Consider the following 25897-nt stretch of genomic DNA (forward strand, 5'->3'; position numbering starts at 1 on the left):
TAACAGGGATAGCAAACTCAAGAACAAATCTGTATTCTATCAGATATTACTTAACTGTCCTGTTAATATCGTATTTGTGAGAGTTTTGAATAAGGAGGCAAAATTGCTTAATTGCAGATATTTGAAAGGAAGTCATGTCTTTTAGTATTTCAGATGCCTTGATAACCCTAATGTCCATTATTGACTTCATGATGATTTCATGTTCATTAAAGTAAATGGTTCTAAGAGGAACCAAATTTGAATGCCTTTATGGTCATTATATTTAATCACATTGCAAGAATCACAAAGGCATCAGAACTGTTTACATTATAGATACACTTCATAATACACTGAATAAATTATCTTTATTTTTCTGGCATATTTAATACTGCTGATGCAAGATTTATTTACTATAGGATTTTAGTGGTATGTGAAACTTTGTATTTGCTGATAAACATTCAATTAAAAAAGCAGTTTCATAGGTTTTCAAAAGATGTTACCAAATGATAATAACAATAATAATGAATCGGCAGTGCTCTCATGTCAGAGTTTATTGCTAATCTCATTCACACATCCAGGCAGTCTTTCCAACATCCACATTTGTATGTACACATTTTTCCATGAGCAAAAACAGGTGGTGTCTTTTAAATAAGTAATAAAGGAGCCCGCAGTCAATCCAACTGAAACAAATTCAAAGACTGATCCAGTTTTCAAGTATTCTTCAAATTCAATAAAACTATAAGGTGGACTTCAACAACCACTTGTGTAATAGCTGATACTGTTTCATCAGATATACAGTAGGTGCATGAGCGCTTAGTTCTGTGATTCTGTCCCCTTGAATAATCTCAAAGATAAGGCCAATTTAGTGCTGAGAAGAGGTCAAGACAGCAGACGCCAACTACTCAAACAATTTAATCGTTGTAAATCGTTGGCTTAAATATTTGAATATTGAGGAAGCAGAGCTAAACATGCATATATTAACACCCAGGTATGTAAGAGAAAAAATACCACGTTAGAACCGTATTCTGTAGTATAGCCATAATTCACAAAAAGGCTATATTGAGTGTATATATCACGCATATAAACACCTCCATATTCAAACTTTTGGTGGTTTTTAACCATGCTTTCTGTTTGTGTTCTAGATAAGGCATTTTCCATTCGCTCCCATCTGAAATGTGGCCAATCTTTGCACGAACTCTGCGTCTTCAACTAGTGTAATGTCTGCCTTGACCAAAGCCTGCTTGGCTGTACTGCTGCCCGCCATGTTGGAAGTATTGTTCAAACTGTCCTCCTTGGTGGAAATTCTGGCCGCCTCTTCCTCCCCAGCCTCCCCCTTGTCCTCCTCCTCCTCGGCCTCCTCTTCCCCTGCCTCCTCGACCTCCACGGCCGCCTCCTCGCTCCTGATGCCGACCACCGTCCTGGTGGTAGTTGTCATGGTAGCCACCTCCTCCTCCTCCTTGATGGCCCTCTCCAGGATAGCTAGGATCATGGAAGCCTCCTTGGTAGTTTCCTCCACTGTAACCTCTCCCTCCTCCCCCGTGGTGACCTCCTCCATCTTGATAGTGACCCTGGTGGTAACCATCCCTCCCTCCTCCATCTGACCAGCCTCCCTGCACCTTACCCCCTCTGCCACCTCCTCCACCTCTACCTCCCCTGTCTCCATAGCCCCCTCCTCCTCTCTCGTAGCCTCCGCGGCCACCTTGGGAGTACTGATCATAGCCCCCTCTATTGCCTCCTCCTCCACCTCCTCCCCGCCCGCCCCCACCATAGTGTCCTCCTCCCTGGGGAGCATCCTGACGCTTCTGCCAAGAGGGCATCTCTGGAGGAGGAGGCTCAATCTCACAAGGGCGGCCTCCCCTGTCTGGAACTCGGCCCATCAGAACCTGAGGAAAAAGACAAGTAATAAAAGGTAGGACCAAATCTGGCCATTAACATCTTTTTATAATGCAGAAATATGACATAAATAGCACAATAATTACAATTTTACTGCCCCATATGACAAAATGGCCACAGTACATTATAGTGGGACTGTTAGGGCTTTTGACCTTTATTGATGACTTGGCCGTACTTGGCCAGCTGCTGTAATTTATGTGTGTTAAAAACCACATACTCAACACTAAATGGGCTTCCTTTTAAAAACGTGTAAGATCAGAACTGATATCAAAGTATACTTAGGTTGGCTGGTTCAGTTTTGTGCCACTGTGTACAACCCACAGGTAAGCTGTGTATGGAGTTGCTACAACAAGGTGTGTTTTTACTGTAAACAAAGGATGTCAATAAAAAAAAAAGATTTAGTTATGATTTGTGATTTTTTTCTTTGATGACTTCTGTATTGCCATGCTGCCCCTGATATTTCATCTTTAGTTAAATGTATAAATTTATTTTATTTGAGGTGGAAATAAATTATGTTTATGTTATGTTCCAAACAAAAATCCGAGAATCACCCAGATCATCACCAGAATTGAAAACAAGTGAAAAATCACACCGCTTTGCAAATCCTGGAAGAAACGCTAAAAGCTCAAAGTGAATTTGACTGACTTCCTTTTGATTGTCATTAGTTGATTCAGCATATTATAGCTTATTGTTTTCAAAACGTTATCAAAAATCACAAGAAATCGTAATACTGAATCACAGTACCTACAGAATTGCAGTAAGTACAGAATCACAATACATAGGGAACCAGAACCAGTAATGTGAATCAAATTGTATTGGGAGGTCCCTGCTGATTCCTATTAAAACTATAAACCAAAGGTCAGCAGACTGACAATGTATGGTTTCTGCTATTAACTATATTACAATATGATTAGCTATACCATTTCAACTTTTAATTTAGACAATCGGTTTTAACTTGCGTATTTTTTAAAAGTCACAGCTGTTGTGACAGTGAATCAATCAAAGCCAGCAGAAACCAGACAAACCTCCTTAATGCTACCACTGTTTTGTTCTGAAACACATGGACATTTGATTTTTTTTTTTATTTCAAAGTCCCTCATGACCATGAAACTTACCCACAATGCTTTTAATATGACTGTGTTGTGTATATAACTTTTGTTTCTTTAGACCATACACTGAAAAGTTGATTGTGAGAGAATGGACTTGTGCACATCTGCCACATATCTGCAATAGTAAAAACAGAGTCATGTTGAGGGATGCTCACCTTGTTAATGGCACAGGCAGTTTTCTCCCTTATCCTGCCGCTGCTTGTGCGCAGGATTTTGGAAAGGTCATCTCGTGCAGCTAAAAGGTGAGCGACAGAGATCTTGCTCTTCATGCTAAGGGCTGCACGCAATGGGTGGTAAATTTTGGCCATCTTTTCAGCATGCGTCTGAACCAGAAAAAACAAGGGAATTTCATTAATCAACTTTTGGAAAGATGAAAAATAAATATTAATGTATTACAAAAACATATGCAACAGTCAACAAACTGTACTGTTAACCTCTTGAACTCTGATTCTCGCAAACTGCGAGTTAGAAAAATCCTTTTTTTCCACATTGTGGGCAAATGTCACATCCATATTGTGTATCTGCTCGTTGCAGTGCTTCATTAATGCTCCATCACACTTCTACTAAGTGAAATATTCAAAGCCAAGATGCCATTGTTTTATGACTGCAGCATTACATCAAATACAAAGTATGCAGATGTCTTATGCATCATTTACATATTTCCCAGTAATTCAGCAGGACATATTTGGGATCTTTGAAAACCTTGGGATCTCCACTAGAGCACGAATTGCCTGGAATACAATTTACAAAACTCAGCAGCACAGCATGCATTTGTAATGACAAACCCATTGATAGGACTGGAGGAGTTGAGGAGGTTAAAGAGTAACAATCTGACAAGCAGAATGAGATGTTTCCACATACTTTGGCTCTGTCAGACCATCCAAAGGACTGAACGGTCACATCTAGACGTTTCAACAGCATCTTCCTTCTTACTTCATACTCATTCACAAGTGCTTGGTTGATAGCTTCAATTTTTTCCTAGCAAAACAAGAAAACAGTCATTTAACTCATGTCATTTGTTTCCAAAATATAATCCATTGAACCATTCTACAACAACATTAAAACATGGTCTGTTAAAGGGATAGTTCACCCATTTTGAAAAACTTCAAGGTGCCTGTTATGTAGGACAGTAGTAGTGCTATGTTCTTCTCATTCTTTAATAAAACGCCTTTTTCCACTCAAATAGGGGTTAACATCAACAACTTTACAAGTGTTGATTTCTGAAACTAACTAATAGTTTTGATCATGTTACTGTTCCAGGGTTTCAACACTTACATCACTTTTTCATTAACCACACAAGACATTTCTGTGGATTTAGTATGGCAAGCTTTACAACCAGACAGCAGTGTAACAATACAAATAAACTATGTCTCATGGCAAGCACCACGTCTCTTGACTCTCACTGGCTGGTTTCCTTGAATGACATGCCAGCTGATTTTGAGGAAATAAAAATATGTTAATTGTTCACTCTTCTCAGTTTCAAGTTCAACTTTTATAGTCATTATTAAAAATGTCCATGACTTTTTCAAAATTTTAGGGATATTCTTTAGGGCTATCGCTGATGTTTAAAGCAGTATTTTTCTTATTATTAGCATCCAGAAAGATCTGGTAAGTTCTACACTTCCTGTATCACTCCATGCCAGTGGAATAGCAGCCACAACAGGGATGGAAATAGACTGCTAGTTTGCCATCATTTTTTTTCTTCATTGAAGACATGTACACAAAAATAACTACTTTCTCCAGAGAACTAAAAGATAGCTGCTAAGTGATAATGCGGCTAGCTTCTTCTTTTTCTCCACTCACGTGTGTCCCACACGTTTCATGAACCTTTCAGGCACCTGCCAGCACCTGTTAGCATGTGGAGCATCCAGCCAGTATCCAGCACTCAGTAACAATGAGAGGAAGAGAGCACCACTACTGTCTTACAGAACATCTAGCAGAGAAGTGAAATATCAAAATTTTCAAAATGGCCAAACCATCCCTTTACACAGGCAGCTTTTGCTTTCCCAGTTGGTTCTCTCTTCCTGACCCTGGTGCACAAAGCCAGATACTTAAGTGTGCCATTGTAAACCAAGCTAAATATTTGCGACCCCTCCCCTTAAAGCAGTTACCATGTGCACAGGTCCAAGAGCCTTCTTCATTAGAGGTTCTCCTACATGGGTTGCTGGGACTCTGCTTATGGCTTCTTTGAGCTATGAAAAGAGGAAAATATGTATCACACAGGACCATGCTGATAATGACAGGACAAGAGTAAAAGCATTCCCCACACTAAAACACTTACTATGTAAACCTAGACACTAGGGCTCATGTAATATAGGTGTCTGAAGGCTCCCACTGCAGATGACGCAAATGAGGGTGCCAGATATGAAACAAATAAATGAAATGTGCTAAGAAAATATTTGAGTGAGTTTTCCAAGACTCTTTTTCTGTGGCTGTGGTCATGTTAGAGGCAGAAGAAAATGACTGGCTGAGACCTGATATTCACAAAAGGCCTGTTGTAACAGTCGAACCCATTTTGTTTTTATTGTGAGTGCAGATCATCTCTCTCAAGAACTCACCTTTTTCTCAATTCCACTGAAAAACTGGAACATGGTTATGTTGGCAGGGGGCTTGGACATGCCCAGAGCAACACAGATGCCCTTCAGCTCCATGAAGACTGGGCTGCCCTCTGACTCCTGAGCCTTCTTCTGAGGCTTGTTGATCAGGATCATCCTGGATGCCTCCAGCTCAGACACCAGAAAGGCTGAGATAAAAACAGTATTTTGTTTAATTCTGGTTTCTGGTATCTTTTCGATTTCAGAGAGCCACATTTTTTAGGGCTTGACTTTACAAAGCAAAAATTAGAAAGCAAATTAAACAAAGCCAAAAAAAAGCCTCAGGCTGCGGAAAGCAAATTCACTTGGTTTCTTTCAAAAACATGGCAAAAAAGGTTGTGCGCAAATTAGCAAGAAATGACATAAAAATTAGTAAGAGATTATTAAAAAGTTACCAGAAAATTACCAAAAACACAAAAAGGGAAAAACAAAAATACTGTGAAATTTTTTTGCAAATAATCAAACATAATTTTATGACAAGAAAAACATTTCTATACAGTGCACCATTAGTGTCACTGACATGGAGCCTACTATGACTCAGTACAGTGTATGGTGAAGTATTAGCATTGTAGTCATCATAGAGAGAGTGTGTAGTGTGCAGCTGGCGTACTGAGGAGCAGCAGGCAGTTGGTCCTGTTAAGAAGCCTCTGGGTGACATCTCCACTGGTCAGCACAGAGTAGGGACAGGCCAGCTCTGACAGCAGGCCACTCATCTCTAGCTGGAAGCCCTCTGCCTCACTCGGACCTGCGATGGGTGAATGGACACAGGATTGAAGCCTTACAGGCAGAATGAGTAGGATTTTCCTAAAAAAAAAACAATGTATAGACTCATACAAAAATAATCCCTCTCAATGTTGATTCATGAGCCGCTAGCAGTGTAGCAAAGAATACTAGCAGTGTGTATTGGTGTGTGTGTCGACATCTAGCGAGGCGAAACACCAAGCAGACAAAGCTCGTTGCACAACGAGAGTGGATCTGGAGTTGGCTCTCACCTGCTGGCGAGCACTGAGGGGGAGGATGCGGGTGAAGAGCGACGCTGTGTTGTCCTGCTTTCTGTTGGACAGGTAGATGCTGGTGGGCCATTTTTTTTTCCTGTGACGGCGAAGGAATGTTTTACATTTTGGGTGTTCATTTCATTCCGTCGCCATCCCAGGAAACAAAAACTCACTGCCGGCAGTGACCTCAGCCTGAGAGGAGGAGCCAACTTTGAATGTTGCATTTTAAAACTGCCTTTGTGGTTCCACTTTGTCTATGGCTGTGTAAGGATTTCACTATTTAACTGATCCATCACTGCCAGATTACAAACACTGTGATAAATACAATTCATAAAGCAAGGTGACAGAGATTGTTAGTGTCCCTGGTGTGTAGCATTACCTGAAGTCTGAAGTGGCCTTTAATAATCTGGAGGAGGGAATCATACCACTGATTTTGACTGATTGGTCCATTTACTACAATACTGGTGTGAGGAATGTTTGAAGTCTCTGAAAGTTCATTTTCATATCATAGTGGAATGAATGGAAACCAATGGCTGGATGAATGGGAGGAAAAATGATGATTGAGTTCTACAATACAGGGCACACATGGTATATCACTGTAAATATCACAGTGGGGTATTTCTGAGGCGTATTGAGATTTCAATGCTGATATTCATAAACTTATGGGAAAATGCTTTATCTTTCAATCTACAATTGCTAAAAATGTTTATTTGGTATCCCAACAGCGTGTTGGGACACTGACCTATAGAATAATACAATAATAATGTGAAATGATGCCCACATACAAGTCATGTGACAAGCTTAACATAGAGAAGGCTCATGTGGTGAACCTGTGCTCCATGACATAACAGGCAACCAGTGAATGAGAAGCAGAGGTGATCAGCACACCGGATGCTTTGTGCGCACTTCACTCGATATTGCGATACTGATATTTTTATGCAACACTTCTGCTTACTTCAGTATAAGATTTGCAGAAACATGAACTATGTATATTTTGTAGACATTAACTCTGATGATTTTCGCCTTATAGTTCTTCTGTTGGGTTTTATTATATAAGTTAATGTGAATGAAGCAGTTTTGACTTGAATTTTGGACGGCAAATTGAATCCAGGCCTTGGCTGTTATTAAACTATTTTAAATAAATAAAGCCAATAACCCCAGTCAGAGGCAGAGTTGCTCTGCATTGATGTACAGTTAATTCCATAGCTTTCAGTCTCAATGTCTCTTACAGTACAGATGGAATTAAATCCAAGTTTCTTACAGTTAGTGGCCTGGACATTCTCCTCCAGTCTGCAGTAGAGTCTGAGCTCGGAGACAATCCAGGCGCAGAGCTTAGTGAACTCCGGTGACGCCGCTCCTCCACTCACAGCAGCCTCCAGGGCCCCATCCTCCAACAGAGGGCCCTGGTACCTGCAATCACACACACCAGACATGGAACGTGACCTCCTGGACAGATGTTTGGGTTATTCAGGCTCAGCCCAGACTTCTTTGCTTCCCCTCATACTCGTACAGCATGGCAGAGATGAATACCAAGAAGTCTGACATAAGCAGTGGATTATGACTTCTTTCAAATGAAGTGTGAGCTGTCAGCTACTCCTGTCTGGTTAAGGCCTGTTGGCTGTGCCTAACTCCAACGTGTATGAACCACAGGCCGAGCTGCAGTCAAAAGTCTTAGTTGGCTTACCATTCACAAGACTAAACAGCTGCCAGACTCTCGCCTATCCTTTTATGATCCTGCATTCAGGCAGCACTTACAAAGACATGAACCTGGCTGTCGCCCTGGCCTGTCCACCTGAGGGGACAGGCCAGGGCCAACTCTAAACACTGACACTGTACCCAAAATTGTCGCTTTTCTTTTATCTGCTGGATACCGAAGAGGGGAGCGGCTCCTTAACACTCGCTAAGCGTCCTAACACATTCTCTCATGCGAGCCCGTTTGTGGGTTAACAAAGATAGTTAGGATATTACAGTTTCTAATGGCGTTTGTACAGACATCTCCATATTCAACGGGACTAGCATGAATCAGTGTTGTACGGCCGAATCCAGCTCGGTCATGTCCGCTGTGATATAGACAGGTTCTGCAAACGCAAGCATGATTAAAGTCACATTGGGTAGCAAGCAAATTACACAATAAACTAAACTCAGTATTGTAGTAAGAATGCAACAGCTAGATAGTTACTGCCCTACCCTATCAATTGGTTTAGCTAAACAAGCTAATGCACTACGTAAGCTAGCTAAAGCACTTCCAGCTCATTCTCAGTTTTGCACAACCTGCCCGTCGACAGAAAGCTGCAGCCAGTGTTTGCTTTACCCTAAATCTTCAAGGGAGACAAGAATGTCATTCTCCATCCCAGTGACGGCAATTTAACTTGTCAAGCCCTATAAATATGGAATAGTTGCAATATGTTTTTTTTCTTTTTACTTTAGCCAGCTCAGCTGTTGCTCTGCTGGCACACTGAGGTCCACACGGATTTTTTTTCTTTTTTCTTTTTTGTAACGGTGCTTGGGCTGGCCGCAATAATGCCTGTTTCAATTCACTCAAATTCATTTTGCCAACTAACTGCTGACAGTCTTAGTGGCGACTTTATTGAGTTCATTATGAGTGAAAAAAGAAGATTATTAAAATGGCCGTTTAATAATGTATTGTCTGATTATGGTTAAATACATCGTTGCGAATCACCATAACAGGTTGGGCACTGTTTGCCCCTTAATGGCGCCACTGGTACATGCAGGAATTCAACATGTAGACCTTCCAAAGGAAATCCATCTTGACAGCCTACCTGCAAGAATGCACCTGCCAATTTATGTTATTGGCAACATATGCAATGGTTTAATATCTATATGAGCTAGCCCATCTATTTCAGATCAACACACTCAGATAGATGTACTTTGGGAAAATCTTGTGTTCCAGCAGCAGATTGTCCAGACACTGCACTACATCTATCTATCTATCTATCTATCTATCTATCTATCTATCTATCTATCTATCTATCTATCTATCTATCCTTAGAATCTCCTTTAGAAAATCAAGCACAACAAGTAACATAATTTTAAGTATAATTTCCATGTGGCAGAGATACCCTGGTAACTCACCTGGTAAAACTTGTGCCACTTATCACTGATGATGTAAGTATATATAGAATAAAAATATACTTAAATAAATGATATATAATTATAAAAATGTGATGAGTGTAAAATACATTATATTAGAATATATAACATATATAAAAACATTCTTATTGTATGGTGACCTGCCCATCCTCTTGCTATTGTACATTTGTTTGTCTTATTAGTTCAAGAGGGTCCCTGACCAAAACCCCCCTGCACAAATACAATCTAAACAGAAGTGTGCAGACTTTTATTCACAACTTTCATTTTTTGGAGTTTGTGTGTGTGTGTGTGTGTGTGTGTGTGTGTGTGTGTGTGTGTGTGTGTGTGTGTGTGTGTGTGTGTGTGTGTATATATATATATATATATATATATATATTACTTATTTTTACTTGCTGCAGTTCCTGTAAATGCCACTAGGTGTTCCTATAAGCATTTATAATGTATCTGTCATAGATACGCTGCCATTGATATAGTGTGGAGTCTTAAAGCAAGAGCAGTGCTAAATCACATAAGAAACCTTATGCTACACTAAACTGTCAGACATGTGTCAGTGTTGGCTATATGCATTCAGTTCTGTGGCAGCAGGTGTTATTTAGCAGCTGTCAATGGTAGAGAGTACCCACATGCACATCACTGACTGGGGCAGCCAGAGGTCCATCGTGCCTGAACGTTTCAGCCTCAGGAGGGCAGTGCAGCACACAAGCTATCTGTTAGTGATGAACCTCAAAAGAAAATGTCCTGCTGTCTGTTGCAGTTTCTATCCAGATTTGTCAGGACGGTTGGTAACACTAGGTGGGTACAGCCCCATGAAGTGATGAATGTTGGGGTAGTGGTACCAGTTGTAGCACGAGTACTTAATTCTTCAGAATTTGGTTTTGTTACCCATAATCTTGTTATAAAATGAATATATCTCATTATGACAAGAAAAATGTCTCAATAAAATGACACTGATCTCCCTTTTTTAGCGTAGCAGCAATAGCCTATGTTAACAGCACATCTTTTCAGCTTATTGTTTATGCTATGTTTTTGTAAATGTACCACACTATAATGGTATTTTGATCCAATGGAAAGAAAGAAAGAAACATAGAATGAAATTGCACAAAACAAATAATATACAGAAGAGTCCAGAGATCAGGATTTTTACTTTTATTGTTCTCCACAATCTTGAATAATGAAAGTGTTTTTAGCACTTGAAGTTTTATGGACAGGTTGACCCTTTATGATTTGATGGAGACCTCTGTGCAGAAACAGACAAATGAAGCCAAGGAAGACAATTAATCAAATATGATTAAATCAGTTTAGAAAATGAATTTACACCAGGTTGAGCCACAACATGTATCAGACCTGAAAACTGCCACCAAGTACGTATATGTGGTTGATGTGTATCTAACACTGGAAAATCATATCCAACACCATAGTTATTATAGAGTTGGAAGCATAGCAGAATATATTATATGAAAAAATTAACTATAAACTATGTTAAGTATATGAGTATATATGAAGAATTTCATTCCAAATACATGTATCCTCCAGTATATTATCTTCCAATAATCAGTTTAAAGGTGTGTAAAAATATTTATTTGAAAATAGTTTGTTTTATTTTCAATCAATCATTTGCCAAAATATGTTTCAAATGTAATTTTTCAAAATGACCTTTTATTTGAAATGAAACTCTTCATATATTTCTATATTAACCTCATACAAATGTCAGTCCTGTTGGGAAATAACTCCTTAGCTGTTGCATTCATGTCTGCAAAGCTGCAAAGTTTTTCTGTGACCCAACAGCAATATTTTGTACAACTGGAAAAATAAAGATGTTATTTTGCAAATGACAAATGGAAAAAAAAAAAAAAAAAAAAAAAAAAAAAAATGGCAAACTGCAGAAAACACTACAAAATGCTCTCCATGAAATAAAAAATAGCATCAAACACTGAATTGACTAAAATCAAGTGAGCAACAGAACATTCTCCTCAAGTAGACCAGTTATTCTTAAATAATAACCACAATAATAATAATAATAATAATAATAATAATGTGTATTATAGGTAGTAAGTCAACATTGTCATAAATATGATTACAACCTGTTGGAATCTAATTATAAAAAATAGTTAGAGTGCCAGTAATCCAGTCCCTTAGTAAAGCCACTGATGAGTGTAGTTGAGAGTAATATTGACAAGGAGCACTGATATATGTGTCTGAGGGTCAGAGTTAGCTTGGACTTTACAAAGTCAAGACGCTGATACACAGGCAAGCTTCTGAGGCTCTTCCTCTCTCCTTATGTCCCACTGTGTTATCCTAGTACATTTTGCCCATTCCCTGCTCACATCACTAATGCCCACCTACATCATTATAGAAAGTAGTGATACACAATAAATCGGAACAAAAACAAATCACAGTATTGACTACTGCAATTTCAAAATCCCATTCATATTTATTTCTTCAGAACAGTACACACAACTCATCACCTTAATTCCTTTATTCTCAACTGAATCTGTTACCTATGAACGTCGTCTCCAACACAATGTCGCCCACAGCTGGTTGGAATGCTGAACAAGTTGCACATGTGATATGGAGGAACATTTACTAGCAGCTGTGGTGGCTTTTCCATGCCCTCGTCACTTATATAACAGAGAGAACCAACCAACTATCAATGCATTGAAACATAACAGATTATTCAGTTAGGAATGGGCTGCAAGGTCTGACACATAGTGGTTCTCTGATAGTTTTGTTTAAAGGGATAGTTCACCCATTCTGTAAAAGACGAAGCTAGCCACAACATTACTTGCCAACTATCTTTTAGTATCCGGAGAGAGATGTTACTTTTGTCCCCTAACATTGGCACGTGTTCAATGAAGAAAACAAGACCAAACTCAAGCAGTCTACTTTTGTCTCTGTGGTTGCCACTGCTCCTCGGGCACAGACTGATATAGGAAGTGCAAAAGTTACCAGATGTTTCCTGATGTTTTTAATGGGCCAAATACAATTACAAACACAGAAATAATATCACAGTTTTCAAAATGGGTGAACTACTCCTTTAAGGCTGGTGTCACTTAAGACACCCTTTGAGCATGAACAGGGCTTTTTCAGAGGCAGTGTAGACAGGCCAGCTCAGTTCATGCCCTGGCAGGTACCTCAACCTACCTGAAACTGAGAGGCTGTTCCCACCTGGTCTTAACAACCGTCCTGAGAAATCTGGATACAGCCTGACACCTCTGAGTTCAGCTGTAAACAGCAGAAAGACCTCCTAAGTGATTGGATCTCAGGACGAATTCAGAGGTGGTCTGGGACGCTGGTGTCCACATCGCATTAGAGATGTAAACAGACAGGTGTCCCAGGACGCATTGAAGGACCGCCTACTAGCTTGATGTCCTCTGTCTTGTCCAGCCCAACACCCCCAACGCCAGACTGTCACTTTTCCAACAGAGAAAATATCTGAGCTGACTCTGCCCAGTGCAGCTGCACTGTCAGCTGATTGGTTCAAAGCAAACTGAAGTGCAGGTCGGCTATAAAGCAGCTGGTTAATGAATAAAAACTCCCCTTAATAAGACATGAGCTCCCCTAAAGACATGATGCAAGAAATGTGGGGGGTGTCTAAAATATGTATTAACAGTATGCAGTTTTTTTTTCTTCCATATAAAATTTAGAAGTGGCGGCAGTTCTTAAATTTCATGGCCTGGCACAATTCAACACATTATTTCTAGTGCTAGACGCGAGAGTTACTGTAGGAATACTACAGAAATATTATATATATATATATAGCAGTTGCAGCCGTGTGTATGTGGCGTTGCAGTTATTACAGGAATACCAAAGAAATATTACAGGTCAATTTATCCACCTAAGCGAGAACCCTCTCAGACCCTGGAATAATTCAGCTGGAATAATTCAATAATCTGAGCCTGAATGTGATTGAGTTGAGCCTGTAACAGATGTGAAACTCGTCCTCAGTGATTGACAGCCACATTAAAATGAGGCTGGAGTGTGCGAGGGTGACCCCTTTTGTTATAGACCTGTTGCCTGTTAAGAGCCATTTTATTTTATATGTTTTGTGTGGGAGGACTATCTCTCTCTCTCTCTCTCTCTCTCTCTCTCTCTCTCTCTCTCTTTTGTGTTTATTTGCATGTAGAGCAGGAAAGTGAGATCAGAACACAAGTGGGCAGGTGAGATGTATTTGGAGACACATGTTAGTACCAGGTGTGTACTAAGGGATTGACAGCTGTCCACTTGTTGTGTGATTTGTCAGGACGGTTGTTAATACCAGGTGGGAACAGCCTCTGTGGTGGTTTATGACAAACAATTGACTTGCTCTGACCACTAAATCAAACATGCCATGCAAAACTCTTGAGACAGTGCTCATAATGGAGCACGATGGTATTGAGAGGAATGTTGAACTGCTGAACTCGTCTTGTATACATTTTTTCATCACTACATCTTCAGGATCCATCTAAAAACATCTGGAACTTAAGCTCTGAAAGATGGCCCTCAGCCACACCACTAGTGCCTTCATCCTCCAATTCAGACTGAGCTCTTCATCCTTTTCTTCAAGAGCAAGCAGAACAACCACTATTTTTTCTAGTCTTAATTTCAACATTATGCTCTTTGTTACTATAAGTAACCTATCCTACACTAGTTAGACATATTACAAGCCACTAGAAAGGACTAGCCTAATGCTCTTTGTACCCTTTGATCTCCTGTTCCATTACTGGTGACAATCAAAGCTAACCATTGTGTTTGGGCAGGAGAAAAAAAGTATCCCATCTCACCCACATTATGACCCGGTCCTGATAATAAGTACCCATGAACCTGATTCTCCTTAAGTATCAACAGTAGAGCAGGTGTCAACCAACACACAGTTCATAGTTCACAAACTGCTAACAGACATGCTCACACCCTCACAGACACTTTCTTAAAAACTTTTCACTTCCTTAAATATGAATATACCCTGGAACAAAAACTAGCCAGAGTCACCTCGTAGTGATCTACAGTGATCCTCAGAGAGAGACACTCCAGGGCTGGCAAGGATGGAGATGCCACTTGATGTATTCCATTTTCCACCGATGTCCTATCCTTGACCTCAGATACCTCTCCAGAGATCACATGTGTTTCTCTATGCAGCTACATTGTCCACATGTAGCTAATCTGAGCTTTGTCCACATCTACATCTAGAGAGGGCAGGCTGTGCTACTCTAGGTCACCAAAAGGGGGCCTCAGGCAGCTGAGCACCTCACCCAGTGAGGATCGCTTTCTGGTTGGAGCTGCTGGGGGCATTCCAGATCCCTGGGTGTCGTGCTTATTAAGTCAGCTGTCCTGTAAGAAAAGAGGAAAGAAAACAAATTCAGTCTCTGTTTGGCATGCTGGCCTTACAAGAACACAAACTAGAACAGCCAGGGCTGTGGTGGTGGACCCCAGTCCCTAGCATTGTTCAGTTGTCACCACTAGGAGTCTCCAGTAGATTAGTTCTGTCCTGTGTCTAGCTGTGCTCAATGTTTCCACTGGGAGTCTCTATTACCTTATTTTTGAAAAATGAATTCCTGGTTAAAGTAATGCAGTTCATTTCAATAAAATAATAATTAAGTAATTGCAAGATAACTATATTTATCATTATGAAATAATAGAGCAAAATAATTGTCAGATTCCTTGTGCTTAAATGCTTGTGAAATATACTTAACGCCCTCCGTAAATATTTAATCGAAAGCAACAACAACAAGAAAAAATGAACAAATTAGCAAAAAAAAAAAAAAAAGACGAAAAAATGTACCTGATGTTCTACTGATTTTTTAGGGCCACCATCAATCACAGGCCCTTAGAGTTGTCCTACCCTCCTCCATTGCAGCCCTACTAAAATACATCTGTCTATGTGGAGGATCTGTTGGAAGAATGCTCTTCCAGAGACTTGGAGAATCTCTGCAGCTGTTGTGGCAGCTGGTGCTGGCCCAACACCTCACTAACACACTTTGTTGGTTTTTCCTTTAATTTGTCGCCTGTCTGTACATGCTTCATATTTAGCAGCCTTAAACAATTTTTGACCCAGACCCTCTTTTTTTTCCCATTGTGTCAAACAATTCTGACCAAAACTGTATCACTTGCTTCATCACTGAGCTACAAACAGGCCCTGGTGCCTCTGTAGCCACTCAGCCCTTAGGATGTTATTGCCCAGAGTCCCTGTTGAAGATGCTACATATAGCATTTGTAAACATCAATACTAATGATATAATAGTAATTATGTATAATTAACATAACCAAGTAAGTTTCACATGTTTCCGCCGTTCCTCCTTAACATTTCTAGCATTTTTGTCTTTTTGTAAAGGGATGAACATTCTGGAAGTGATTTTTCCATTGACCTTTCACTCCTTCCACCATTTGCCATTGCCAGAAACTCCAAAAGCGTTAGCCCCATTTTTGCTGTCATCAGGTTTGGGAGGGTTGCTTTAGAAATGTATTCCATTATAATTACAAATTACCTGTTGAAAACCATATTTAATAACTTATCTAAGTATCACAATATTAAAGTATTGTAATCTGATTACTTTTAGTTACTTCTGAAATACCTCAATGCCAGTTGTGAAAAAAAGACATGACCCTTATTTAGTAGATTTTGTAAGAAAGCCAAACAATGTAATCTTAAGGCCCGTTTCCACCGAAAGGTTCCTGGTAGTATTTGGGGAGCAGGAGCTACTACAGGAACATCCTCTCGCTCTGCCCTCTCAACTGCAGTGTTGTCAACTTGGCGACTTTCTCGCTAAATCTGGCGACTGTCCAACTCCCCATGGCGACTTTTTTTTTGTCAAAAGCGACGAGCGACAAATCTAGCGACTTTTCCTGGTGTTACTGGAGACTTCTGGGATTTTGGAAACTGACATGAAAGCACGTATTGTTCCTCTGCAGTTCCTGTTCTCAGCGAGCAGCGGGTGCTGCCGCGAGCCCCTCCCCCGCCCCAAAGTCCTCACAGGTGGTCACAGCCTCCAGTCGCAGGCAGCTGCAGTCAGGAGAGGAGCAGAGAGGAGACCCTCACCACTCCACGTCCAGGCAGCAGATGAATCGTGCATGTGCAAAGCCGCCGTTGACACAATTCCAGAAAATGTCAATCATAATAATATGTTAATAAAAACTGTAGTAAATTTGTAGTTCTAAAACATATTTAGGGTGTTTTTTACTCACTTTTTGTCTCTCCCACGGCATTATTCCTCTCCTACAGCGTCCATTACAATCACGTGCAAATTGCCAATAATGCAAATTAGGCGATGGCATCATTTGGCGACTTCTAGCGACTTTTAGGACAGCCAGTAGCTACTTTCCTTACTGAGGAGTTGGCAACACTGACTGAGAGGGCCGAGTAGGAGGAAGGTTCCTGTAAAGTTACCGGGCGGCTGCACGACCATGACCGGGGCATCAAAATGCGTGTTGTTAAAAAAGCGTGTTGTTAGCGTTAGCTAACGTCCGCTAAAGCTAACGCTAGTGTCCCTAAAAATGCTGGCTAAAAAGTGTGTTGTTAGCATTAGCTAACGTTAGCTAGCACGTTAGCATTAGCTTGGTAGTGTTGGCTGCGTTGCTGCTTTCTGTTGATACCACATCGCGCCGTGAGTAAACCCGCTCAGAGTCTGTTAAAACATTACAAAATAGACAACTTTGCACTCATTGCATTACCTTCCCTTTGTGTGTTGCAATCCCATTCTGTACCACCTCTTCTTGGACCTCCGGCCTTTCCTGGGAGTCTGTCCTAACTTGGGATGACACCCCCTGGTACTGCCCAGTGTCATGGTTTTCCCAGTGGGAAAAGCCTTTATTCTTAGATGTCTTCCGGTGGGTCCGGTACCTCATCTTGGGGAAGGTGTGAGAGCCGCCGTCCCTGGCCCCCCAGGTGTGTTCAGGCCACAGGGGCTCTGTCTGGGTGGCCTGGCTGGTGGTGGCTCTCTGCAAGCGCACAGAGATCCGCTGGGCTGAGCCAGTCATCAGGGTGATGGACTGACTGTCCTGAGTTGAAGCTGCTGACGTCACTGCTGGGAACTCAAATACCTCATCCTCATCTGGAGGACGGACACAGAGAGTCGTCTTATGTGATATGTGAACAAGTATATGGTACAAAACTGAATGCACTAACAACAAGAATAATTAATTTCTGTCTGATCAATCAGTGTCTGATACATGAGGCACTTTCCCAGACAGGGATTAATCCTACCATTAGAATGAAATGCCCTTTTAATTAACTCTGATTCACTTTCTGTGTCTGAAGTCCTGAAGGAAATGAAGGTTTAAACTAAACGTCCAAGGCAGCAGGTTTAACTTCAGGTTACTCCTGTTTGTCAGATGAGAAACAGCCATCCTCTGTTTCTCCTCCAAATCCACACAATTCTGGGCTTTTCTAGATCCAGCCCACAGTTTATAAGCATTTCAAAACTGAAAACTGGTTGGAGTTCTGACCTCCAGGTTGTTGTGAACGCAACATCAGTAATGATGAGAGGAGACAGCGCTAGTACTGTCTCAAAGGTTTCAAAACTGGTGAACAACCCCTTTAGAGTGTTGGCTGGGAGACCACCCCTTCCATTTAAAGCCAAAAATACAAATGGCCTCTCTAGCTAAATTTGTAATTGTGATTAAAGTCCTTTTTCATTTGGCCTTTCATCTGCTATTTTGTCCAGCCCCTATCATTAATAATTCTTGAAAAAATACAGAAAATTACCTTTACATGTGGGCATTGCTGGACTGCTGGGCAGTGAGCTGTGGGTCAGCTGGGCAGTAGAAACACTTCCTAAAGAGGTGGAGCGGAGAAGCTTCCTACATGCCAGCACCAGCAGCTCCCGGCACTGTTTATGGCAGTTCACACCACAGTCTGCAGCACAAATAAAGACAGGGGAGCTAATGTTCTAAATTCAAATCCACAGTATCTGCATCAAGCCATTCACCTCCTGGCTGTTACAGCAGTTTCTGTAGGTAATAAAAAACTACAATGCATATAGTTACATGGGGCACTAACTGCAATATTGATGCATACACACTAAACATGTTGGATGCACATAACAATGTATCCAGCTGTTAAATTCAGATTTTGATTGCATTTATGCAAGAAGCCACTGAATTTGTACCTTTGCACTTGAAGCCCTGTTTGATGATTCCCCAGAGCTGTAGGAACAGTTACAGAAATGTGGAGGGGGGTGGGGTGGGGTGGAGGTACAGAAAAAAACAAACAAACAAAACAAAACAAAACAAAACAAAACAAACAACAACAACAAAAAAACAATGTCAGACAATTAATAATTCAAGCATGCTCCCAGAACAAATAACCACTGACCGAGTAGGACGCACTCATTGGCTGTACTCCTCCTTTAACCCTGCGCCATTCACAGACGCACAAACACACCCAAACTGACACATGGTGTATAATTTGTAGATGTGGTTACCACTGAAGACTAGCCATGACTGAACCATCTGTCACAGCACATTTCACATGTATAATGTAGGCATGCATTCAGCATCATCGTGCAGTATCTGTTTTCTTTGGTGTATAATGCAAACACAGGAAGGTCACCTTAATGTTTGAATCAACCTTCATTAGAATTATTCTTAGCAGATATATAGTGGACATTTTTTTTACTAAGGAACATGTAAAAATATAACATATATACATGTAAATGTATAAAGATATATATTTTGGGTTTTACCCATTTGGTAATGTTGCCTTCAAAGGAATACACTGAGTTTATGGGAAACTGGCCCTTAGCCATTAAGTGAGAATGTAGCGTATTCTATTACCGACAGAATGTTATCTACAAAACAGACTATTCCATTGAAGCAGTACTGAACTGTGGTAGAGTGTTGGGTTGTACAGTTACCTGGATGTGATATGAGTCCACATGGTGGTGAAATTATTTGCTTCAGGAGTTAAAATGGTGCCAAGTGATTGTGAAGTCTGAGTTTTTTCCTGGGGTTGGTTTTGTGACAGAAATGTATTACTATTTTGAATGCATGTTGTTTTGAGAAGCAAAACTTTTTATTTTTGTGACCCCAGCAAACTAGCCGGAAGTACCTACACTATATTACCAAAAGTATTCGCTCACCTGCCTTTACTCATACTATGAACTGAAGTGCCATCCCATTCCTAACCCATAGAGTTCAATATGATGTCGGTCCACCTTTTGCAGCTATTACAGCTTCAACTCTTCTGGGAAGACTGTCCACAAGGTTGAGGAGAGTGTTTATAGGAATTTTTGACCATTCTTCCAAAAGCGCATTGGTGAGGTCACACACTGATGTTGGTCGAGAAGGCCTGGCTCTCAGTCTCCGCTCTAATTCATCCCAAAGGTGTTCTATCGGGTTCAGGTCAGGACTCTGTGCAGGCCAGTCAAGTTCATCCACACTAGACTCTGTCATCCATGTCTTTATGGACCTTGCTTTGTGCACTGGTGCACAGTCATGTTGGAAGAGGAAGGGGCCCGCTCCAAACTGTTCCCACAAGGTTGGGAGCATGGAATTGTCCAAAATGTTTTGGTATCCTGAAGCATTCAAAGTTCCTTTCACTGGAACTAAGGGGCCAAGCCCAGCTCCTGAAAAACAACCCCACACCATAATTCCTCCTCCACCAAATTTCACAGTCGGCACAATGCAGTCTGAAATGTACCGTTCTCCTGGCAACCTCCAAACCCAGACTCGTCCATCAGATTGCCAGATGGAAAAGCGTGATTCATCACTCCAGAGAACGCGTCTCCACTGCTCTAGAGGCCAGTGGCGGCGTGCTTTACACCATTGCATCCGACGCTTTGCATTGCACTTGGTGATGTGTGGCTTGGCTGCAGCTGCTCGGCCATGGAAACCCATTCCATGAAGCTCTCTGCGTACTGTACTTGGGCTAATCTGAAGGTCACATGAAGTTTGTAGCTCTGTAGCAATTGACTGTGCAGAAAGTCGGCGACCTCTTTGCACTATGCGCTTCAGCATCCGCTGACCCCTCTCCGTCACTTTACGTGGCCTACCACTTCGTGGCTGAGTTGCTGTTGTTCCCAAACGCTTCCATTTTGTTATAATAGAGCTGACAGTTGACTGTGGAATATTTAGGAGCGAGGAAATTTCACGACTGGATTTGTTGCACAGGTGGCATCCTATGACAGTTCCATGCTGGAATTCACTGAGCTCCTGAGAGCGGCCCATTCTTTCACAAATGTCTTGTTTCACAGTCTGCATGCCTGAGTGCTTGATTTTATACACCTGTAGCCAGGCCAAGTGATTAGGACACCTGATTCTGATCATTTGAATGGGTGAGCGAATACTTTTGGTAATATAGTGTATTTCAATACTTCAGGAGGCCAGGGCTTTGCCCAGGGGACATTGTAAGTAAAAAAAAAAAAAAAAAAAAAAAAAATCCCTTTTCATGCACTGCACTGCTGGGAGGATTTCAAACAACCCCATGTCCAAAAATGGGAACTATCCCTTTAGGAAGTCTGCCAGTAATAAAAATGCCAGTGGTTTTTAGATTCTTGATTTTTAAAAGTAAAACTAACCAACTCAGTGTAGCCAGTGTGGCCAGGTTTATTTCTTGAAATATTTCAGATTATCAAATATAGCCATCTGCTAAGCTGCAATTTTAAGTAATACATAATTCTTAGTCGCTCATCACCTACCATTTTCACAACTAATTGTGGCTGATTGGCTGAAACTTTTATTTTACAATGCTGTCTGGCATTTTTTTTTAAAGTTCATTTTATAATTGCCAATGTAAACTTTCAATTTCAGCTTTCATGAAACTGAGAGGAATGTGCAGTGATGGGATTTTCAGAGATACGTACAAATCCAGCACAATGTTCGCAGAAGGTTGGCTTCAGGTATGTCATCTCTTGGAAGTTATGGATGAACCCCGGGCCCATCTTACACTGGAGGAGTGGGTTGGCACGCAGGAAATATGCTATCATCTCATCTTTACTGATCAATCCATCTCTAAGACAGAAAAAGGGAGAAAGAGAAGTGGGAGGAGGGAGAGAAAAGGAGTAAGAGAAGAAATCAAGAGTGAAAGAAGGGAGAGAATGAAAGAGAAAGGAGACATTCAGTTGTTTAATGTTCCAGCCTTGTCAGCTTGGCTAGAGTGTGTCTCAATGTTATCTCAAAACCATTCTCAAGATTTTTTTTAATTGTTACCAGAGTAGAGCAAATACAGGACAGCTTATAACAAAGGAACACGTCCTCCCTAATAACTGTCCCTCAAAACGCCTCCCTGCTGACGTTCTTCGAGAGGCATGGTTGACTGGCAGTGCTACTTAGTGTTTGTATGCAGTGAGTTTGGTTCAGTTCTGGAACAATCTCTTAGTAAATGTCTGACATGCATCAAGTACTTGCAGCATTACACTCACTGGTCTTTGTCCAAAACGCAGAAGGAGTCCAAGAAGGGAAAGTTGGCAGCAATGCTCTCAAAGTCCTCTTGAGAAATATAGCCATCACGATCATGGTCATAATTCCTGAACACAGACTAGACAAGATAAGAAACAAATAACTTCAATAATATTACATGCAAACCTCTACATCTGTCTAATAAAGGACAATCAGTGAATGATTTGGGGCCTACCAGATGGGCAACAGGACAAACATATTGGAAATGGGCAATGAGCTGAATTCATCACCAACATACTCTTTTTTTTTTTTTTGCCAATTCAAAGACTTTAGTTTGGTGATTTATATCTCACCAAGCATTAAATGGTATGTGTGAATAATGCATGTACAACCAATAGTGGTACAAACACTAGAATGTAAAACTACTCTTATAATCAGTCTTCAGTCTTTGCTCTTAATGCTATTTTTATCTATTAATATTTGATTACAGTGTGGTGAGAGTTGTTTGGATGGCAATATATATATCTATATCTATCTGTCTATCTATCTGTCTATCTATCTATATCTATATATTAGTTGTGTGTGTGTGTGTGTGTGTGTGTGTGTGTGTGTGTGTGTGTGTGTGTGTGTGTGTGTGTGTGTTTTGCTGTGTTTATATGGTGTATGACCCCCACTCATTATTGCTAATGTGATGATTTGTTATTGTGTTATTGGGAACGTTTGTCTTGTCATTTGTCCTTATAAAGGAAAACTAATTAACATGGTTCAGTTCAGAAAGATGGAGTCTATTGACTGGAAAGCTCACTCACATCCACCACTTTTCTGATGTGCTTATTGACCACGGAGGGGTCTGGTTTGGTGGTGACACCTGATGCCCAGTCTAGTGGGGCCAGTGGCTTGTTGGGAGTCGTTGGTGAGGTAGGCTGTGGAAGAAGGAATGAAAGTTTTAGAAGAGCACATGGCCCATCACACCGCTGTTCCAGACAGCACACAAGTTTCAAGTTTAAAGGGGGTGATAAAGTAAGATTTTTATTATCCCCCGACAAAATACAGTAGTGTGCAGTGATGATTATACACCACCATTTTTGTCTAGAACAGGTCCTAATATATTACTTCTTTAAAATTTTTTGGTGAAAAAGTATTGAACAAGACTATTGTTACCTCACCTTCAAGCGCAGAGGAGGGACTAATCAGTGAAGTCAGCTGGTGGAGTTTTTGGTTGAAATGAAAACCTGCGGCCTCTCAGTCTCCAGTTTGACACCTCTGTCTTAAATACTGGAACAGCTGACCATCAGAAGTCATTTTGCAGAATCATGTGGCTTCAAACTAGTTTAAACAAATTGTTTGAGCCTTCAGTGAATGAGCCTTCAAACATGCATTCATGCTATGCAAAAGTCAAAAAATAAAAATTGTGTAACCTTGTACTTTTTCTAAAAAACTATATTTTCAGTGTTTCTGTTTATTAGCCATACTTTTAACCCAATGATATTGTGGGGAAGATTTTTGGTTCTCATTGCTTACAAGAGTATTGTTCAATACATTTTCAGTAATGTTTAAAAAAAAATAATAAAGTAATATATTAGGTGTATAACAATGGTGGTGTATAATCATCGCTGTATTAACATCATATTTCTATTGGGATTGATAGGAATGGTGACTGATACCTGTGATTAAACAACGACTTGGCTAAATGCTGAAATTTTTAGCTTTCAAACCCATTGTTTTGTCATGATATTCTCTGGGTCATGTGATTGCATCCCATGTGTCTTATTATTAAAGCCATGACGAAGACCTGCAGTGGTCAAAACATGTTGGGATTTTAATGATTTAGCTACTGCAATAAAGGCTTTTTACTTTTTGCTTCCTTGGTGTTACGTTTTCTTGTATTTGGAATGCCTGGATCGCCTTCTTCTTTGATAGCTGCACCAAACTTCACCACATAATGCCAACCATTTCAAAGTCTTTTCAACTAAAACTTACCAGTGATTTGGGATTACGTGGTTCCCTTAGCAATGACAGCTCATAAATCTCATCTTCTGTGTAATAAAGGTCTAAAGAAAGCTGAGAAAACGGAAGGCTCAGGTTATAATTAGAACAGGAAGCAAGTGACAGCAGCATTATCAAAGCATGTTCTTACTGTCATTCTGTCATTTCTGCACCAAAAATTGAAATGAAAACATTAAATATGTCATCACGTGAAAATGCTTAAAAATGACCTTGTGTGTGCAAATGAACAACAACAAGAGACTTCATGTCTGGACAGTCTGTCAGGGAAGCCACCAAAGTTATGGTCTCATCTAATCCTGCGGAAGCTCCACCAGATTAGACACTGCAGCCTGCTGTTTAGGTTCTCTTTGACCATTTATCTTGCAGTTTCAAATAGTGATCAGCTACAATAGAAATTACATTTTCAATCTCTCTGTCTTCATTGCTTGAGTTTGTTTTCTTCATGTTTTTCTGGATAAATGGATGCACAATTATGATGACAGTCATCTGTCCAAAAAAATTAAATGAATTCTGATCTTTCAGTTCAAACTCAGACTAATCTATATATTTGATTTCCTGGAGTAGGTGAGGTTAGATTAGATTATTTTACGAGATTATATTACTAGCCTCAAAGCCAAGCCAGAGGAATTAACTGTCAGCACAAAATTACAGCAGCTGTGCATTAGCACACATAAAAGCAATGTAGGATACACAACATTAACACAAATGTTGTCCAAATCCAAAATGAAATGACCAGAGTTCAAGTTTTTGCTCTTTAACACTTCATTAAAAACACCCAATCTGCTTCCAATATGAAGGACAATGTGATGCAGTGAATGTGATTATCAGTTACTCATCAAATACACCTCCTAAAAATCTGTCCATTTATAGTTTCAGTACATTCATAAGGTATGTGTAGTTGGAAAAATGACTCTCAGTTTTGAATCTTTATTTTAACTGATGTTCTTAAAATTAATTTTGTTTAGCCTTAAAAGAGTTTAATTTGCCTTTATGGAACTTTCAGATTTCCTGTAATAGGTCTAAAAAATAGTTATATCCGTACTTTATGTACTAGTTTTTATATTTTATATTAACCACCAAGTCAAATTCCTTATATATGTATAAACTTCCTTGGTCAATAACATTTATTTTTAATATTTCAAACTGAGACCTCTTTTGCCTTAAATCATCCATAGTTTCAAGATGCACATGGTGTGGGAGCTCACTGTTAACAGGTAGATGAGGTCCATGTTGGGCTCCACCTGGGCGACGGCGCTTTGCAGTGACACCAGCTCATTGAAGGTCATGTAGAGCTGCTGCATCTTCACCAGGTTCACCTTGCTGCCATCTTCCACCCAGTCAGGGAAGACCACATGCACCGCTATCAAGTCCTTGAGGTGCACGCCCAGGATGGGGATTTTAAATCCCTGGCACTCGCTGAAGGCTTTGCGGTAGCCGCAGTAGTTGCTGTTGGAGGAGACTAGCTCTGTCATCTCGTTCCAGATCTGGATCAGGAAGTGTTGTGCATGCGAGGGGAGCATAAGACAATACTTGAAGGATTAATACTGATTAAGATGATTAAGAATTCTATCATATATATTCAAATTCAAGTTATCTGGAACCCTTAATCAGTGTGTACAGTCTCAAAGGGCTTCACAAGCCCACAGTTTATACAAAACACCCCTGACCTAACCCTAAACAAGCATGGGGTCCCTGACCCCTCAACATGTAGAAGCTGGAGTTGAACTATGTGGCTCCCTGCACTCCTCAGCAATCAATATTACTCCTTGTGGGCTGAGAACCAGGGATAGCCCAGAGTCTATGACTTCTTGATCCATAGAAGGCTGGAGTGTGACATGACACAGGTTAAGGTTTCATGGAATTCCTAAGCCTTTGGGGGGACTCTGTCTCACTGGAGTAATCT

At 40.5% G+C, this 25897-nt stretch overlaps 2 protein-coding genes across 2 annotated transcripts in view; both read right to left on the reverse strand.

Moving 5' to 3' along the window:
• Nucleotides 1–515: 515 nt before the first annotated feature.
• fam98a (family with sequence similarity 98 member A) lies at nt 516–9041 on the reverse strand. Its single transcript, XM_030069981.1, has 8 exons — nt 8882–9041; nt 7832–7980; nt 6186–6320; nt 5540–5724; nt 5093–5173; nt 3843–3959; nt 3137–3304; nt 516–1862 (listed from the first exon to the last, which is right to left on the reverse strand). Exons 1-8 carry the CDS (start codon nt 8917–8919, stop codon nt 1185–1187), a joined length of 1551 nt encoding a protein of 516 aa, XP_029925841.1. The 5' UTR covers nt 8920–9041; the 3' UTR covers nt 516–1184.
• Nucleotides 9042–11526: 2485 nt separating this feature from the next.
• The window catches only part of rasgrp3 (RAS guanyl releasing protein 3 (calcium and DAG-regulated)), a 53513-nt gene continuing 39142 nt past the window's right edge, over nt 11527–25897 (reverse strand). The window contains exons 9-17 of the mRNA XM_030069982.1: nt 25200–25478; nt 23968–24048; nt 22797–22910; nt 22011–22126; nt 21453–21600; nt 18759–18795; nt 18356–18505; nt 17323–17702; nt 11527–14985 (exon numbers count right to left, since the gene is read on the reverse strand). Coding sequence (XP_029925842.1) covers nt 14977–14985; nt 17323–17702; nt 18356–18505; nt 18759–18795; nt 21453–21600; nt 22011–22126; nt 22797–22910; nt 23968–24048; nt 25200–25478 — 1314 coding nt within the window. The 3' untranslated portion in view covers nt 11527–14976. The remainder of the gene's footprint in view (nt 14986–17322; nt 17703–18355; nt 18506–18758; nt 18796–21452; nt 21601–22010; nt 22127–22796; nt 22911–23967; nt 24049–25199; nt 25479–25897) is intronic.

The sequence above is a fragment of the Myripristis murdjan genome, chromosome 15, assembly GCF_902150065.1.
Source record: "Myripristis murdjan chromosome 15, fMyrMur1.1, whole genome shotgun sequence".
Taxonomy (NCBI): domain Eukaryota; kingdom Metazoa; phylum Chordata; class Actinopteri; order Holocentriformes; family Holocentridae; genus Myripristis; species Myripristis murdjan.

Excerpts from the sequence above, each read along its gene's own strand:
- fam98a (XM_030069981.1), bottom strand. The coding sequence starts at position 8,919 with ATGGAGAATGACATTCTTGTCTCCCTTGAAGATTTAGG. Across the intron at positions 3,960-5,092 it reads CTCTTGGACCTGTGCACATG|GAAAAAATTGAAGCTATCAA; the intron begins GTAACTGCTTTA and ends TTGTTTTGCTAG. Across the intron at positions 3,305-3,842 it reads GATGGTCTGACAGAGCCAAA|ACGCATGCTGAAAAGATGGC; the intron begins GTATGTGGAAAC and ends TTTCTGGTTCAG.